Here is an 18671-nt window from a genome sequence, read left to right on the forward strand (position 1 = left end):
CAAGAAAAGACTCTAAGGTTTCTAGGCACCTTTAACTGGTCTCCCGGAGGTCCGGTATCAGGGTGCGGTACTCAGTAAGCAGATGGTGTTCGGCTGGAGAAGGATGTTTAAAGGGAGGAGGGGTATAGGAAATGTGTGTGTGTGTGTGTGTGTGTGTGTGTGTGTGTGTGTGTGTGTGTGTGTGTGTGTGTGTGTGTTAGAAGAGGGAGGACTCTGGTCGCATTGTTTAGCTCACATCCCACATTACACCGCGCTGCACCCGGTACTGAAAGTGACAGCACCCTTCCCCTGCTTTACTGCCCTGTGACCACACACACAAACTCATCTCATCTCCAGGACCTCTTCGGCTATGTCTTTCCAAGGCAAGAAGAACGTTTCCCGTGCTACGGTAAGCAGCAGCGGTGCGGCGGCGAGGAGAGATTTACCGGAAAAGGCGATGGCGAACGGAGACGCGTTTTATTATCCGCGTGCAGCGATGGCGCCGGTTACAGTCTAGCATCTAACAGCTTGTCTAGACAACCTTAACCCTAATCTGACCAGTGGTGTGTTTTCGCCTGATATAAAACCTTAATGATATTTTAAATGCTATTTACTGGATGAGTCTGTGCGCCACGCCGATTTCACTCCTATTCATGAAATCTAACCAGTTCATTGTGTCACAGCTCCGCTTTAAACATGCATTTCAGCTTTATTGTTGTTCTTATTAGTAGTAGTAGTATTTAAAATCAACATAAACATCTGGGATGTGTTGTTCATGACGCGCAAACGTCCTATTTTCTATCTCCAAAATGTAAAGAATCCAGTGTGTGGCCTAGAAGACTGGCTTTCCAGGTTTTCCAGATAAACGATTCATTTATTAATGTCGGAAAAAGAAACGATTTTTTTTCTTTTAACACACACGTATATATATAGCATATATAGCCAGGTATTAACTCATCATAGAAAGGCCTTAGTTCATTTCATTAGTCAATGGTGTGTGAATATCTTTCTGGTCTGTTGTCACTTGTGCGCTTGGAGCGTGAAGGCCTGCGTACATCATGGACACAGCTGCAGGAGGGTGATGGAGATGTGCTCATGGTTGTGTTACAATTGTGTTACACTGCTTTACCAGCATGAAATGTTTTCTGAAGCACCCATTATCCTTTCTAAAGAATAATTAAGATATTTGTGCAAAACACAGGCAGTCAAATGCATTTACTAATGGCATGAGTTGAAATCCAAGCACTGAAGCATGCTGGAAATAAATCTTCTTCAGTTCAGCAGCTGTCTTCATGGTTAATTTGTCTAATGCGTTCATTTGGAGAAAGGAGTGTAGAGAGAAAAGTCGGGTGTGTGCCGATGGATGGCACCGTGTGCAGCAAAGATTCCTAGTGGATTAGGAATGGGATGGAGAGAGAGCTTTGTTAGATTTTGTTCTTATGTGGTAAGATAAACCTGATCATCAGAGAGTCAGTCAGGAACTGTGGATAAGCTTTGCTTGTTGATGTGTTTCTCAATGTGCAGAGTGACAAGATCATCATCAAAGGAGGGAAAATTGTGAATGATGACCAGTCCTTCTATGCTGACATTTTTATCGAGGATGGAACCATTAAGTATGTCTTTCTGATAGACTTTACATGCAAAAATGAATGTCATGTGTGTTTAAGTGCACCAAAACCTGTTTGAAAAGTTATGTTGTATGTTTAAATATAAAATTGCTTGATGTAGTGCTTCTACACAATGTGCCATTAAACAACAGGTTCGGTGCATTTAACCCCAATTTAGCCAGATTACAATAGTGTTATTAAAATATTAGAACCTTATTGCTGTCAAGTTTAAAACTTTTTTTTTCTGTTAAAAGCATAATATCCAGCAGTCTTAAATTGAGTCTATATATAGATATGTATATATACATATATACATATATACATTTATATATACATTTGTCCTTTGTGAAACTGGAAATGAAAATCTAACAACAAAACACACGCAGGGCCATGTTAATTGTTAAAAAAAAATATTTGCTCTTTGTTTCATTTTCAATACATTAGAAATTAGAAACAGTTCACTTTTCTTATAATTCTTGTTTACCCACCTCACGTACTGATGTAACCAGTTTAATATGTCATTCAGCTAATTTAAGGGAATTTAACCCATTACTGGTAACATCATTAATGAAATCTGCTCATTTTTCACTGTTTTTGTAAAATTTTAATCTTAATTATGCACTTAATCCAGCTCTGACAAAAAAAACCTTGATTTGTAGTGCTGCTGTATTAACTCATAGTTAAAGTTTTTGATTGAATGTATTTCAGGGCCATGTCTGTTAACTCACTCTGGATGAGGTTGTCGTTCATTTGCTGTAATTGTAAATGTCAATCTTCCTTCCTGTGTCATTCAGGCAGATTGGGGAGAACCTCATTGTGCCCAGTGGGGTGAAGACTGTGGATGCCTATGGGCACATTGTCATTCCAGGGGGCATTGATGTGAACACCAGCTTTCTGGCACCTCACTTGGGAATGATGCCTGCTGATGACTTTTACCATGGCACATGCGCTGCCCTGGCAGGAGGCACCACCATGATCAGTAAGTTAAAACTGGATGAATAACATAGTTAAGTGAATAGAAAAATATATGCTGGTTTCCCAATAAATATCAGGATTATAAGAGAGAAAAAAAAGAGACAGGAGATAATAGGATGCAAAGTAGTCATGTCTGAAGAAATGGATGATGAAACTGCAGTGTAAAAGGAAAAGAAGGGAATCATGGGGAGATTAAAAGGGTAATAACGATAAGATTTGACAGCACTTGTTAAATAGGTTAAAGTTATTTACCAGTAAGAAAAGAGAGGATTTGACTGGTCACTGGAACAGAACTGAGTGTGTGTATGAATGTGAAAGCTTGCCCTTTCTAATTAAAATCATGAGATTCGGGACCACAGTGCTGTCACAAAGTGTAATCTTTTTCTACTCCTCACCTGCCACAATCACTCAATTCACCCTCCATTTGTAGTATGCTTTAGGGAACTATCCTATCCTCTGGAAGGACAGAGACACTAAAATATCTCTTGGTCTATATAGTCTACAAACTAATTAAATTGTAAATGCTGTTATATTATTATAATAATAATAATAATAATAATAATAATAATAATAATAATAATAATAATAATACATACTGTACATGCATTCATACATACATAATGATGCACACAATACTTAGTATATCCCCTTAGCATAGCAGTTAATATCAGTGCACACCTGTCAGATATGTTTCATGTGTTTCTCTCTGTAGTTGACCATGTTGTTCCTGAGCCTGGCATCAGTTTACTGACTGCTTATGACCAGTGGAGGGATACAGCAGATAAGCGATCATGCTGTGACTACTCACTGCACATGGACATCACCCGCTGGCACGAGGGAATGTTCGAGGAGCTTGAAACTTTGGTCAAAGACAAAGGTATTTTTTGTCATATTCGGTATCATTATATATGCATGTTTTGTATGAGATTATGAGATTATATAATGTGAAATAATTCATGGGTTAATTTGCAAATTTCCATAGTGATTTTTGTGATTTTCATTTTTAGTGATTCTAATTTGTAGGTTTGTTTTCACATCTTGTCTAATAGGAATTGTGTTTTAGGTGTGAACTCCTTCCTGGTTTTTATGGCGTATAAGGACAGGTATCAAAGCTCAGATTCACAGGTATGTTTGAGAGTCTACACTAATGTGTCTTGAGTCACTCTCCCACATATTATGTACACAATGATTGTTAAAGTGAGTGTCATGTAAATATTAAAACTAAGATCTGCCTTTATTGTAGATATATGAGATATTCTCCATTTTGAGAGATTTGGGGGCAATCGCTCAAGTTCATGCTGAAAACGGGGACATTATTGAAGAGGTAATTGAAAACATAATTGCTGGAATCTGAAATAAAGCCTCCTTACATACTCTGTATTTGATAAAAGGGATGTATTTGGTGATTTTTCTGGTCTCAGGAGCAGAAGAGGTTGTTGGATCTGGGGATCACCGGCCCTGAGGGACATGTGCTGAGCCATCCAGAGGAAGTATGAGCATTTAATGAGTACTTGGTTACAACTCATATCCTAGCAGTGTATATATTATTCATGTCATTTCCTCACTGCACACCAATATACACTTGTAAAATCCACTCAACATGAATAGCAGTAAAGACAGAGTTTAAAGGTTTGGAGACCATATATAGGGGGGCACGGTGGCTTAGTGGTTAGCACGTTCGCCTCACACCTCCAGGGTTGGGGGTTCGATTCCCTCCTCCGCCTTGTGTGTGTGGAGTTTGCATGTTCTCCCCGTGCCTCGGGGGTTTCCTCCGGGTACTCCGGTTTCCTCCCCCGGTCCAAAGACATGCATGGTAGGTTGATTGGCATCTCTGGAAAATTGTCCGTAGTTTGCTTGATTTTGCATTAATTTTTAAAATCTTAAACTTGTAAATTGTTATTTTATTCATATTTATAAACACCATCCTTTTTAAAACTTTTATATCGCCTACAAGGTGAATAAAGTTGAACTAACATAAACATAACCTCTGTAATAAATTTCTGTCATTTTCAGTAGACAATCTGAACTCTGCCAGATGTAACATGTTGAGAAATAATCATCAGTGAAGAAACTACTCATTGTGAGTGTTTTCTGTTCACTAGGTGGAGACGGAGGCTGTGTATAGGGCCATCACCATCGCTAAACAGGCCAACTGCCCCCTCTACATCACCAAGGTGATGAGTAAAGCTGCCGCTGATATCATTGCCAAGGCCAGGAAAAAGGGTAAAAATATTAATAATAATAATTAGACATATAGGAAAGTGTGAATCCTGATGAAGAGTCATGCAGTAACACTGATTAAATCACCTGCTCTCCAATACTAGGCATGGTTGTTTATGGAGAGCCAATTTCAGCTAGTCTTGGAACAGATGGGTCACACTACTGGAGCAAAAACTGGGCCAAAGCTGCTGCCTTTGTCATGTCACCACCTCTCAATCCAGATGTGGGAACCCCAGACTACCTCAATTCCATGCTGTCCTGGTAAGTCACTCAACAGGGCTACTGAGTGACAACAGAAATACGGTCATGTGTGAGTATGAATCCTGTCTGGAAGTCCAAGAGGGCAAAAATTAGCTGTGTTTTCTGGGTAGTATGGATTGCATTACTTTCTCCACTGTCAGTGAGAGCAGTACTACCCAATCATAGGTACTGTATCAGTGGGTTCATGCTTACAGAACAATGTAAATAGCACATTTCTTTGAGTGTTGAACTGCCCTGTGATTGTGATTGTGTGCTTGTTGAACACTGCATTCCATATTAAGTCACTCCTTTGCATTTGTAATAACTTTCAATCTTCTGGAATGGATTTCTACTAGATTTTGGAGATTTGTGTTCATAAGAACATTAATGAGATCAGGCATTGAGGATGCATGTGAACGCCTGGCATGCAATCAGTGTTCATCATAAGAGGTTTCAGCAGGGTTGAGGTCAGGGCTCTGTGCAGGACAATTGAGGCCTTCCATTCCAACCTTGGCAAACCAGTAAAGGAAAATATTAATTTCTACAGCACACAAAGACCTTTTATATAATCGTGTGCTTCCAAATTTGTGGCAATGGGTTTTGGGAAGAACCACCTATGGGTGTTAAGGTAAGGTGTCCACAAACCTGATTGAGTGTGTTAGGCTTCATTGTCCCTATTTGATAGGTATAGTGTGAGCTTGCTATTCATTTATGACATTTGGCAGACACCTGATTCCAGAGGGATTACAATTTATCTCATTGTATACAACTGAGCAATTGAGGGTTGAGGGTCTTGATCAGGGGCCCAGCAGTAGCAGCTTGGTGGACTTGGGATTTGAACTCACAACATTTCGATTGGTATACCAATCCTTAACCACTAGGCTAGCACACCCCATACTAGTGGCTAGGAATTAGCAATGACCAGTTTGGTAGAAAGATTCCAAAATCTTTAATAATGAGTAAACTGCATCAGCAGTGTTTTAAACATGTCTCAAATGTAATGACAATTGCTGTATTTTACTGAAATTGAATTATGTATTTAATAATTTAAAAAATCTGTTGCAGTGGAGACCTTCAGGTGGCAGCCAGCGCCCACTGCACATTCTCTACAGCTCAGAAAGCTGTAGGGAAAGACAACTTTACCCTCATTCCTGAAGGAACCAACGGAATAGAGGAACGCATGAGTATCATCTGGGACAAGGCTGTTGTATGTCACCTTCTATCTTTTCCTTTCTTTCTTTTTCTGCTTTTCGCTAACCCCCATATGTGTGTGAATGACATTTAACAATGTAATTTTATGGCAGGAATTAATTATAACTGTTGTTATTATGACATAGTTTGTCATTTTTTATCATCTGAGGTATTGTGCTGCTTATGTACAGTACTGTATGTATTGTGCTGTTTCGCAAAAGAAGTCTTTGTGTTTTTAATATACAAGTAAATATAGCGTTAATAATATGTTTTCACAAAGTAGATGTTTTCTGATCTTCAGGCAACAGGTAAAATGGATGAGAATGAGTTTGTTGCAGTGACGAGCACAAATGCGGCCAAAATTTTCAACGTTTACCCTCGCAAGGGCAGAATCGCTGTGGGCTCTGATGCTGATCTTGTCATCTGGAACACCAAAGAGACTAAAACCTTCTCAGCTAAAACTCACAATCTGGTAAATCATCTGGTTTACTTACAAATGGAGATATTCTGAATTGATAATCACACTTCCAAATCCAGTTACCTCAGTGTACATAAAATCACTAAGCCTGTAGTTTTATTATTTCCATTATTTCCCATTATCCTATATCTTTATCCAATAATATTCTTTTTTTTTTTTTTTTTTGCAGAATATAGAGATGAATATCTTTGAGGGCATGGAATGCAAGGGCTTTCCTGTGGTTGTCATCAGCCAAGGCAATATCGTTCTGGAGGACGGCAAGTTGGATGTGCTGGAGGGTTCAGGTCGATTTGTCCCCAGGAAAGCCTTTCCAGACTACGTGTACAAGAGGATCAAAGCACGGAGCAGGGTACAAGACCCTGAGACAGAGTTCATAGTCTTAAATGAGTAGAGATTCTTTACATTGTGTAAGAGTAGTATTGGCACCGGGGGAGTAAAACCAAACAGTGCCCTCTCATGAACACTATATACAGGAAAAAAATGCGTAGAAAAAAACATGACTAAATTTAAATGATTTCTAAATATTTTACGTGTGCTGTAATTATTTTAACTGTGTTGCAGATGGCAGAGGCTCGTGGTGTTCCTCGAGGTAATTATGATGGTCCAGTCCATGATGTAATCAGCATGACCAAGTCTGTACCTCCAACTCCAACCGGCCGAGGGTCATCCTGTTCAGGGAAGAGTGTGCTGGGACCAGCTAGAAACCTGCACCAGTCAGGATTCAGCCTGTCTGGTAATCACTGCTCAATATTGTTTGTCTTCTGTGATTACTCTGTAGTGGTATTTTTATATAGTTGTGTGATTTTGCACATAAGAACACACAAAGATCTTAACAATACAAAAGGGATTTTTGGGCCGAGCTTAGCAAAGTTAACCTTGAAAAGTGAAATATGGGATGTGGTGTCTCAGTGGAGGGTTTTGGAGGATTGTGAGTTCAAATCCCAGGAACACAAAACTTCCTCTGCTTAATCCACAAGTGCTCAGGTGTGTAAATGTAAATGGCTTTGAATAAGGGCATCTAGAATGCTAGAGAAGTGATTTTTAAGGTTTTTGAAACTTGACTTGCCTCATGACATACCAGTTGACTTTTTTTCCAAAATGTATAAAATGTATACATTTGTTTGTGTCATGAATTCCATTAGAGATTTTATACCAAAATATTTCTTAATTGGTACAAATGGAGGGGGGCACGGTGGCTTAGTGGTTAGCACGTTCGCCTCACACCTCCAGGGTTGGGGGTTCGATTCCCGCCTCCGCCTTGTGTGTGTGGAGTTTGCATGTTCTCCCCGTGCCTCAGGGGTTTCCTCCGGGTACTCCGGTTTCCTCCCCCGGTCCAAAGACATGCATGGTAGGTTGATTGGCATCTCTGGAAAATTGTCTGTAGTTTATGATTGCGTGAGTGAATGAGAGTGTGTGTGCCCTGCGATGGGTTGGCACTCGGTCCGGGGTGTATCCTGCCTTGATGCCCGATGACGCCTGAGATGACGCCTCCCCGTGACCCGAGGTAGTTCGGATAAGCGGTACAAATGGGCTAACATGACTGAGCTCATGCTATCTTAAAAGGACACAGAAGTCATTTTAGATATATACTGTTAAAGCGGATTCTGTTGGACTTTTGTTGAACCAATCAAGTGCAACAGCAAAATACACAGCATGGTATAAAGATGTGAGGCTGGGGCTGATTTCTTTCCACCCCAGTTTGTAGATTCAATCAGCCTTCCAAAGACTGTCATGTCACTGGGATCACTGTGAGAACTGAGCAATTAAAGATATTCAACTGGAGGTCTTAAACAAACAACCTCTGGTGCTTTAACTAACTTTGTCTGTCTATTAAAGGAACTCAGATGGATGACCACATCCCCAGGCGTACGGCACAGCGGATTGTAGCGCCACCTGGAGGCAAATCCAACATCACATCCCTCTCATGAGGTGCATCCACTGAAGGAAAACATGCAAATATCAACAATTGGCTTCCACTTTATTATATCAACAATAATACCATGCAAGCGACATTTTATTCACAACCTTTCCACAATTTCTCTTCTTCCCAACTGAAAAAGCCCTTTGTGTAGCATGAACCATTTTCCAAAACGTGCAGAGTCCATAACCTATCTATCTATTCTGCTTTTACATACAAGTAGCATTCATAACGTGATGGAGATAAATAGTCAGTGATTGTAACGAATTAAACTGAATGGATGACATCCTGCGTTGCCTTTGAACCAGTGCTTTTCCTGTCTGATGTGTTCTGGTTGGAGACTGGATTTTTTTCACAAGGAGCTCTGTGTCCGTGTCTGTTCTTTAAACAAGCTACCTATAGATTGTCTTAGCTTTGTAATAAAAATAGAGTTGGTGTAGTTAGGTGTGTATGTTAGTAGAGTAATAAAGAGCCAATAATGGTGTGGTTGAGTGTTAAATATCCAAGGAAAGGAACATGTAAGAAACAACAGACTGTAATTTGTTACAGGTGGAAAGTCATTGCCTTCCGTCCATTGGCATCAGTTTGGTCATTTTAGTGTTTCTAATGTGAAACATTTGGTGCTCTTTAACATGCTACTGTGAAGAACAGGACACTTTCTAGCCCTTACTGTCTAGACTCCTTTAATGTAAAGCTCTCATTTTTTATTTTTCAATTACAAGGGCCTTAATTACAGATGGCCATTTTTTATATCGGAAATAGAAAACAGACCTTACTAGCCAGAAACGTTTGTCTTTTTTTTAACATGGTAAAATTGAAAGGTTATCATGCTCTGATGAAAGGAAGCCAGTTAATAAATTATTCTTTTTCTACCTTTTTTCTGTGTTCAGTCTGTAAATATGTTTTATGTGCATGTCAACATGTTTAACATTCAATAAACAGGTTTTTAGGGGGAAAGGTTTTCACTTCCTTTTTTTTAACAGGTAATATATACAAATGCTGGAGTGCTTTGAGGTTAAATCAAATATAAAGTATGCCATGCAGCTTTCAATTATGTGGCTGATGGTTTCATCTAAAACAACAGCTAAATAAGCAAGACAGAATTGAATCCAAGCACAGATGTGTTAAAGGAGATGGCAGTGATGGAAGGATTAAAAGTGAATTTTCATTAATTGACCGGAAACGTGTGTGTGTGTGTGTGTGTGTGTGTGAGACAGAGAGAGAGAGAGGAAGAGAAAGTACTCTTGAAATATAATACAATTGTCTTCAGAAAATTGACCTAAAAAAACAAACAGCAAGAACACAACAAGGTATCACACTTCAAACTTGAAAATTAACAATACACACAATACAAGAGATATTTTGTATGAGAAGCCGTGATTAAAAATCTAAGCCTAGATTTGGAACATGGTCAACATTTGTGAATTTACCCTCATTCATATGCACAAAATCCATATTTAATCTTCATTGAAAACATTCCTTCAAATGCAAAAAATCTGTGGCGTCAATAACAGTAGCACACATGAACACCTCTGAGCCCTAGTGTTCAAATAAAACTAAAAGACTCGCATGATGACAATAACCATATATTAATACACTTAACGTCTATTTTGCTCATATGCAGTTTTTTTTTCTAATGATTCAAGGATACTTCATAGACTTTAAAGTTTTTTTTATTTAGTTACAGACTTAATTGTGTACATGCTTACAGTGTTACACGGCTCTGTTTGGGGACAGCTCTACTTTTTATTACAAATTGCTTAACTCTGTGTTGCTTAACTGGGGTGTTTGGGTTTTTTTTTTTTAGAATTAATATTAATTTTTATTTTTACATTTTCTTGTTCAGCAACTAATAATATAAATGACACCTCTTCCCACTAATAAACACTATATAACGTTGCAAAAACAACACTTTTTTATTTTTAAATTCTATAACTGTAGTGCAAATCCAAATCCAACCACCTGTTGCACTGCTAATGTTTATTTTTACCATGTGGATTCATTAGCATGCACTGATAACAGAAACTTTTTAAATCATCAGGATGATCAGTAACACACTCGTATGTGGGAAAACGAAACAAAACTGAGCAAAACAAACGTTATGCAAAACTTTCGTGGAATTCTCCTTTTAGCACAACTATCTTGCAGTTAAACAAAAAAGACCAGATTTGAATAAATAGCATTTAATTTCAGTGAAAAGGGAGAAAACATTTAGTTAAATCCAACTATATGCTATAGATAGATAGATAGATAGATAGATAGATAGATAGATAGATAGATAGATAGATAGATAGATAGATAGATAGATAGATAGATAGATAGATAGCTCTTAATACATTATTACATTACATTAGCTACCACTTTTTGTCCCCAGGAAAAAAATGCATGTGACTTGGCATGCACACTGGAGCTTTGCACAATTTATAATTAACACAGAAAGTTTTGTCACTTGCTTTATCACTATTTAATAGCTGACATGGGCAGCTCTGCTATGATTAATACGAACAAGTAAAAACGCATATGTGTGCTAAAGTTTCTTGGAAAGGGTGAGACAGATTACAGAAGGGTTTGTGCTGATGAGAAGAGACAGGTGCATATGTGAGGATATACTCGTCTTAAGAGTCCGTTCAGCTCAGCGTAAACACGGGCCATTTCATCACTGTATGTTCATGCTAAGGTCAAGCCAGGAGCATTCGTTTTAATATACAGGCATTAGTCAGAATTAGGGCTTGTAAAATGTGTGCACAAATAATACTATAAGAAAGATGTATGTACATTTCTTGTCATTTTTAGATATTTGTCATAACGTACTGTAACAATAGAACTAGCTATTTTGCCACATCACATATACACATTTCAGTCTGTTTTTTTTTTTCATTGTGCAAAATGAAAATTAATCAAGCAAATATGTCCTTTCTTCATGCCCAAACATAATAGTGCTTTGCTGTAGTATTTATATATCCAGTATTTACCTGTTTTGTGCATAGCTGACATCACAAATGCAAGAGGCCTTCATCGTTAATACTTTTGTAGAACATAATAGCTTTCAGTTACCTTTGTTAAATGTTTCAGATTAGCATCCACAACAACTGTATGTATTATATTGAGAATAAGGTGAGCAGGTTCGATCTAAAAAAAGAGATATATTTGTGCAGACACTTCAATCATTTTCATTACAATTTTCGTTCTATTCATATATTTGTATATACATGGTGCAATTAGTATTTCTAAATAACACCTAAACGTATAGCTCTCTATTGTATTGCATCTCTAAAATTTTCTGTTTTCATGGTTTCAGCATATTCTAAACTGCATATCTAATGATTTCATTTTAGGTAAGGATATATCTAATTTGTTAATGAAGTATGAACATAATGTACTTACAAATGACTGGTAACAAAATACTTGTAATGACATTATTGATTTTAGCGTAATAAACCTAGTTCATTAGAATATTGCTCACTCTTAGTAAAGGATTAAAACCAGCTGTTTAGATCATGATTTCTTTCTTTTTTTTATGATAAAGGCCATAATTTAAGATTAATATTGAAGGATTATTAAGCCTTAAATATATATTCTAAAGTAATGTAGAAATACAGTTTTACCTTGCTGTGAATACATACATGAACTATTCTGTATACACGGACACTTTCTCAGGTAGGATCCGCAGTGGATGCCTTTTGCACGTATTAGAGAAAAACGGATATAGCTTCTCAGTGAATTTGGCTTTAAACTTGTAGATTAGTGTGTTATCTGTAGCATCTGAAAACATGACCCTCCCCACATCCCAATCCAGCTGAACTCGCACTCTTTGTGGTTTCTTCTTAACTGGGATCGGCTGGCTGGTAGAGTTCGGTGCCCGATAGTGACCTCCGTGCAGGCACATGGTCCACATGCCGTGTTCAGGACTGGGTGGGAACCACTCCTTCTTTTGCACACTGCCGTACACCACCCCGAGTGCCCACTCGGTGCTGTCGCCTACCTCTACGTCCCAGCTGTGGCGACCTGTACCCAAGGCCTCGGACCCGATCACGCAGTCGTAGTAGCAGAACCGCTCTGGGTTATCGGGTATCTGCTGCTCTTCATCTGTGTAGCGCAGGACAGTGAGGTCATCAGATAAAGAGAGGCACGCATCTGCTGTGTTGGGGTCAAGGGTCACTGGAGCTGGCGGTGAAAAGGTGTGAAGTTATTATGCACATAATACCTTTTAAAGAGGATTTTCTTTAAAAAACACATTTTGTCCCTGCCACATTTCATGAATAGATTTTTTTTTTGTTTAATTGTTGCCTGAACAAGTTGCATGTGTTTTTCTTTTCCTTTTTATTTTTTTCTCATAAAAAATCAGGGTGCTATACAAATATTGGATGTACAAACCAGTATAGTATAAATATATATATACTATATAAATATATATATATACTATTGTATATACATATATACAAAAACATACATCAGAATATTTTGTTTGCTGTAATCTACTAACAAACTAGAGGAGACATGATATATCAGCAAATTGTCCAACACTGATGAAAATGTCTATGTTTCTGTTAATGTTGTACAAACATAAACTATTATAATAATGAGACAGTGGAATTATAATTGATTTATATACATGACTGTATGTTCTATCAAGCTACTGCAAGTTTTTTCATTATAATTCAACAATATGGCAATTTTATTTGTATATTCTGACCATTACAGATCACGCTATCATATCCTTATCCAAGTTAAAAGCATTAACCAAGGTTTTATGTTCGTACTTTGGAACCTTTGGTACTGTTTTGCTCAAATTAAACCAGGACATTATTGGGGTTTTAAAAGCATTCCAAAAATTAAAAAGAAAAATCTTTCTATGTATTGTCTTATTCCATCCATCCATCCATCCATCTTCTACCGCTTATCCGGGGCCGGGTCGCGGGGGCAGCAGTCTGAGCAGGGACACCCAGACTTCCCTCTCCCCAGACACTTCCTCCAGCACCTCCAGGGGAATACCGAGGCGTTCCCAGGCCAGCCGAGAGACATAGTCCCTCCAGCGTGTCCTAGGTCTTCCCCGGGACCTCCTCCCGGTTGGACATGCCCGGAACACCTCCCCAGGGAGGCGTCCAGGAGGCATCCGGAACAGATGCCCGAGCCACCTCAGCTGACTCCTCTCGATGTGGAGGAGCAGCGGCTCTACTCTGAGCTCCTCCCGAGTGACCGAGCTCCTCACCCTATCCCTATGGGAGCGCCCAGCCACCCTGCGGGAGCGCTTGTCTTATTAAAATAAATATATTGTTTATCTCAATCCCAAACAATACAGATAACATTTTTGATTATATTTTGCAATTTTTGGATAAAATTTAACAATGAATGTGTCATTAATTTTTGTGATAAAGTTTTGTTAAAAAAAAAATATATATATATATATATATATATATATATATATATATATATATATATATATATTATCATTATAGTATGTTATGATTTATCAATTTCAGGTGAAGAACAACAAAAGCACTAAATAGTTGTTTGTCAAGTTCTGACCTTCTGTGTACGTGAATAGAAGACTGAGACTGTTTGTGTAAAATATTAGAGGGTCTGAATGAGCCGGAGACAAGATGGCGATTCTAAAGGCTCAAAATCAGCTTCGGCAGACCTTGGTAAGTGTTCTCCATATCCGGAGATGTTCAGGTGTTAAAATGTAGCCAGTGACTAATGGAGATTATCTTTTCTTTTTGTTTCTGTGTTTGATTCATGTTTATAAAATATCAATATAACAAGTGATCGAGTCCCTTCCTCTCTCATGCTACATGAGGAGCGTTGGGTCCTATTGCACAGCAGCAAAAATAAACCATGAAACTTCTTACTCTTGCCCGTGCCTACCAGTATCCTATTTTATCAAAAACTTCTGCAACACCACACAAGACTAAACACACAGTATACTATTATTATTTGTGTTTAATTTGTGTATTGTTTGGCAGTATTTGTTTAAAGTATTTTTAATTGTAATTGTATGTGTATGTTTAACTCTCAGTAATAACTCAAATCCAATATTCACATGCATTCAGGAATAAAACCAGAAGCTAAAAAAAAATGCTTAATTTTTTTTTCCTATCTGATACTTACTGTATGTGACAACAGTTTGCATTTTCTCCCAGACTCTGAATTTGAGGCTGCTCAGGTGTTTGGACACATCAATCAGAGCTCCACTCATCTCTTTAAGGTCCTGTGCTGTGCATTCCACTCTGTAACTGAACACAAATCCTTTATTAAATCCTGTCTCTTATGTAATATCTGTAAAAGGGAAAATTAAAATATCATGGGAAATCTTGTTTGCTTACCAATCGGATGCTTTCTTATAATTCTGCAATACAACAAAATATCTTAAATGAATTCCTGGTCTACTTTTTGTTATCTTTGCAGAAATAACAGAAACTTTAGCATTTGGAAGAAGGTTGTTTATCTAAGTCTTGTATGGAGTAGTGAAGATTTACATCACATCTCATCATCTTTACCTTTAGAAATTCAAAGTCTTTAAAATCAATGGCCTCCTCGGTGGTGTGAATGGTTTCAGTCAGAGACGTAATCTCCTCTGTTAGCCTGTCTATCTTCTCCTTCATTCTGCGACTCTTCTGCTCCTCTTCCTCCTTCAAAGCTGTGAGCATGGATGCCTCCTCATCCTGGAGGAACTGTTGCAGCTTCTCAAAATCTTCCTTTATCAGTCGCACTGTATGCTGGGTCTGCCTCTGCTCAGAAGGATGACTTAGATTATTGCTATGATCGTCTATTAGTATAATTAACATGTTTACCAATAATTACATAAAACATGTTTTTATCTGTTGTAATTGAGATTTGTTCAGTTTAATGTAAATTAAACTTTGGACCTGAACATTGATTTTGCTTCATTAACAAAATCTTATGTATACAAATGTCTACTGCATATATTGTATGTTCTAGTATTATTCTACTATGTGAAAATAGATAGATACACTACACAGCCAGACGTATGTGCACACCTGACCAATCACACACATTGTTGTTGTTTTTCCAGAATCAGAATCAGGTTTATTGCCAGGTACTGTAGGGTTTACATGTACAGGAATTTCGATTTCCAACATCTCATTCCAGGTTTAGTTTGCTCTTTGCTGTTAAAATAAACTCCAAAGTTCTTCACTCCAACCCTGGTAAATAATGTATTTGAAGAGCTGAATTTGTGCACAGGTGCATTACAATGCTGGACCAGTTTTTGGCCTCTTTGATCCAATTATGGGAAACATTAATGCTATACAGTAGTATAGAAAGGCATTTTATTGAATTGTGTGCTTCCTATTCTTTTGGCAACAGTTAGGAAGAACCACATATGGGAATGTTGGTCAGGTGTCCACATATTGGCCAGACAAAAAGATGGACTTTTTACTAATGTATTTTATTACATTACATTAGCTACCTCTTCTTAGCCTCCATGGGACTGGGCAAACACAATTTATACTTAACACAGAAACTCTTGTCATTTTCTTTATCGCTATTTAATAGCTTTAGTAGTATTTAATAGTAAGACAGTGCACTACAAGACTTACTACAAAATAATAAGACTGAACTACTCATATTTAGTGTGTCTGTGGGATGTGAGGTAATGGGTTTAGTGTGAAGGAACATTCATGTCTGTGATAAACTTTCATGTGTGCAATTTTGTGCAAAACAATTGGGTTTTGAATGATGAGATTCTGGCTGGTGATATTCTTATTTCACAATATTCAGTCAATGAAAATAGTTACAAATAATGAAATGTTTTCTCACACTACACTGCAAAGCATACATGATATCTTAGTACCTGTAGTTATATTTAACTCAAATTTAAGATCATTGTTTTTCAAGCCTGAAATCATCTTATTCTATTGTCAGATTTTTTTTTTTTTTGCTTCTATCTAATAATAGTAAATACTTGAAATCTGCTGCTAAATTGAGATCCACATGCATGAATTAATCACTCATATTCAAGATCTCTTTATACTAGCTATGATATCATTTTTTGCAAAAAATAATTACATCTTAACAAGTAGAAATACCTTGAATATAGTGAAATATAATGAAGTATAGAAATTATTGTGAAATTTCTTAATATAACCAAACAAAATATAAGCCAATTGAGCCTATTTCTAGTCATTTTTATTCATCTCTTTTCAAGCTTAAAATAGAATTGTTCTACTTTGCAGGTAATTCATCTAAGTTTTATCATTTATTTATCGAAAGAAGGAAAATTATTTGCCAATACAATGTGATATTTAAAGCTTACCATGTCTGAAAATAGGATAAACAATCTTGGTTTATTTTAATATTTATTCTAGCAGATACTAGAAAGGTTTGACTATATTCAAAATATTTGTTCTTGCAAAGCTGACTTTTTATGCAGAGGATTTTTGTAACCCATGAACAGCTATTTGTTTACTCTAAACAGGCCTGATTATAATTGTGCAATACAGTTATGTTTTTTAAATACGCAGTTGGATTATTTGGCCTTATTATTTGGATTAGATTCAGATTGCAGAACAGGACTGGAGTTTGTACTGAATATCTTTTTTGGCTTTTAAGAAACAAAACCTTAATGCAGCTTAAAAAATAAAAGAGTAATAATAGAGTTGTTTTTCTCGTGAAGAGCCACTAATGAAAACAATATCATTAACCTTTAAATCAGAGGTCTAAACCTGTAACCCTGTACAGTAATGCTATGTAGGAATGAAAGGCAGTGTGTCTCATAGACAGGTTAATAAACTTACCCTTATGTGGTCTGCTGTCTCTTGGCAGATTTGTTTGGCTGTGTTTAGGCTTTCCAGCTTCTCTTGTAAAGGCCTCAATGCAAACCTCAGTTCTCTCTTTAAAGACAGTTTAGAAAAATAACTTATTTATTAGCATTAATATTTGTTTGAGAATCTTTTCAACAGACACACAGGAATTTTTCTCTCTGTCTGTCTCTCACCTTGCACTCCTGTGCGGCCTCCTCTGTACCATTACATTCATGCCCTTTGTGGTCTTCTATCTGGCACTGATCACAGATCAGCTCCTCATCCTCCATGCAGAACAGAGTCAGTCTGTCACCATGTCTAGCACATGTATTATCACTTTCACCCTCTGCATTGTCTTCCCCAATCAAGCCCAGCCCCAGCTCGGATTGGGTTTTGTCCCGTCGAGGTTGACCTTGAAATATGGTGTCAAATAAGCCCTTGAGGACATTGTCAAACAGCTCTCGTCCATAACACTCTGTACATATTTCCTGCTCATGTCCGAGTTCGAGCTGGCACATCTGTAAACAAGACTGACATAAGCTGTGTCCACAGGGTAGAAGAAGAGACCCCTCGACCTGACAACCTGGGCAAATAGGGTCACCTGGAGGTAAAGAAGACTGATTAGATGCCATACCGATGTGCTGGGTTTGCTGTTACGGTTCTTCACTGCTCACAGTTGTTGACTTCTACAAGTTCTACTTTGTTTACTCTTTCTTGCTCTGGGTTTAACGTTCTCTCTTTACTTGTGGAAGTCCCCTTGTGGCTGGTCGATAGGCTATTTATAGAGTTGTTATTTTGGAAAGTGTCTTCTGTGTGTGTTTGTGTGTCTGTTTGTGTGTTAGTGTGTGTGTGTTTGTGTAGTAGGTCAGGTCAAACAGAGGAAAGTTTATTTAGGTACAATATGCAGAGTAGTGATGTGGAAAGGGACATATCTCTCTGTGTGTTTTAGTGTGTGCCCATTTTAAATGTAAAGTGCAATTAGTCCGCATCCTGACGTGGTCCATTTAAACTAATTCAATTTTTTTTCATTTTATTTTATTTGTTTGTTTGTTTTCTTTGGATCAGGTGTTGATTTCCAGTATTATAGTCATCATACATGTACAGGGGTGTACAGTATAAAGAAATGTAATTCACAGGTTAGAGTAAAATAAGTACATTTATGAATAGCATACACAAAGTAATAGAAATAGTTTTAACATTTTAAACAGTTAATGCAGTACAAGAAACAGTCAATCATTGTAAACAAAAATAATGATAACACTAAAAAATAAAAACACATGCAGACATGAAACAATTTATGG

At 37.5% G+C, this 18671-nt stretch overlaps 2 protein-coding genes across 2 annotated transcripts; one reads left to right on the forward strand and one right to left on the reverse strand.

Annotated features, from left to right (window-relative positions):
* The first annotated feature begins 212 nt into the window (after positions 1-212).
* Positions 213-9534, forward strand: dpysl4 (dihydropyrimidinase like 4). The gene is made up of 14 exons (XM_060889842.1): positions 213-388; positions 1504-1592; positions 2381-2565; positions 3274-3438; positions 3625-3686; positions 3805-3885; positions 3983-4051; positions 4664-4784; positions 4886-5042; positions 6087-6228; positions 6514-6684; positions 6860-7039; positions 7252-7423; positions 8527-9534. Exons 1-14 carry the CDS (start codon positions 350-352, stop codon positions 8616-8618), a joined length of 1725 nt encoding a protein of 574 aa, XP_060745825.1. The 5' UTR covers positions 213-349; the 3' UTR covers positions 8619-9534.
* A 1237-nt stretch (positions 9535-10771) lies between these two features.
* Positions 10772-18121, reverse strand: LOC132863052 (E3 ubiquitin-protein ligase TRIM39). The gene is made up of 6 exons (XM_060895611.1): positions 17565-18121; positions 17365-17460; positions 15106-15336; positions 14932-14954; positions 14717-14841; positions 10772-12772 (listed from the first exon to the last, which is right to left on the reverse strand). Exons 1-6 carry the CDS (start codon positions 18000-18002, stop codon positions 12237-12239), a joined length of 1449 nt encoding a protein of 482 aa, XP_060751594.1. The 5' UTR covers positions 18003-18121; the 3' UTR covers positions 10772-12236.
* Positions 18122-18671: the final 550 nt, after the last annotated feature.

This window comes from Tachysurus vachellii, chromosome 2, assembly GCF_030014155.1.
Source record: "Tachysurus vachellii isolate PV-2020 chromosome 2, HZAU_Pvac_v1, whole genome shotgun sequence".
Taxonomy (NCBI): domain Eukaryota; kingdom Metazoa; phylum Chordata; class Actinopteri; order Siluriformes; family Bagridae; genus Tachysurus; species Tachysurus vachellii.

Coding starts and splice junctions, on each gene's coding strand:
- dpysl4 (XM_060889842.1), top strand. CDS start 350: ATGTCTTTCCAAGGCAAGAAGAACGTTTCCCGTGCTACG. Junction 3,439..3,624: donor AACTTTGGTCAAAGACAAAG/GTATTTTTTGTC, acceptor ATTGTGTTTTAG/GTGTGAACTCCTTCCTGGTT. Junction 3,886..3,982: donor ACGGGGACATTATTGAAGAG/GTAATTGAAAAC, acceptor TTCTGGTCTCAG/GAGCAGAAGAGGTTGTTGGA.
- LOC132863052 (XM_060895611.1), bottom strand. CDS start 18,002: ATGGCATCTAATCAGTCTTCTTTACCTCCAGGTGACCCTATTTGCCCA. Junction 17,461..17,564: donor AGGCCGCACAGGAGTGCAAG/GTGAGAGACAGA, acceptor CTGTCTTTAAAG/AGAGAACTGAGGTTTGCATT. Junction 12,773..14,716: donor GCAAACTGTTGTCACATACA/GTAAGTATCAGA, acceptor TTTCACCGCCAG/CTCCAGTGACCCTTGACCCC.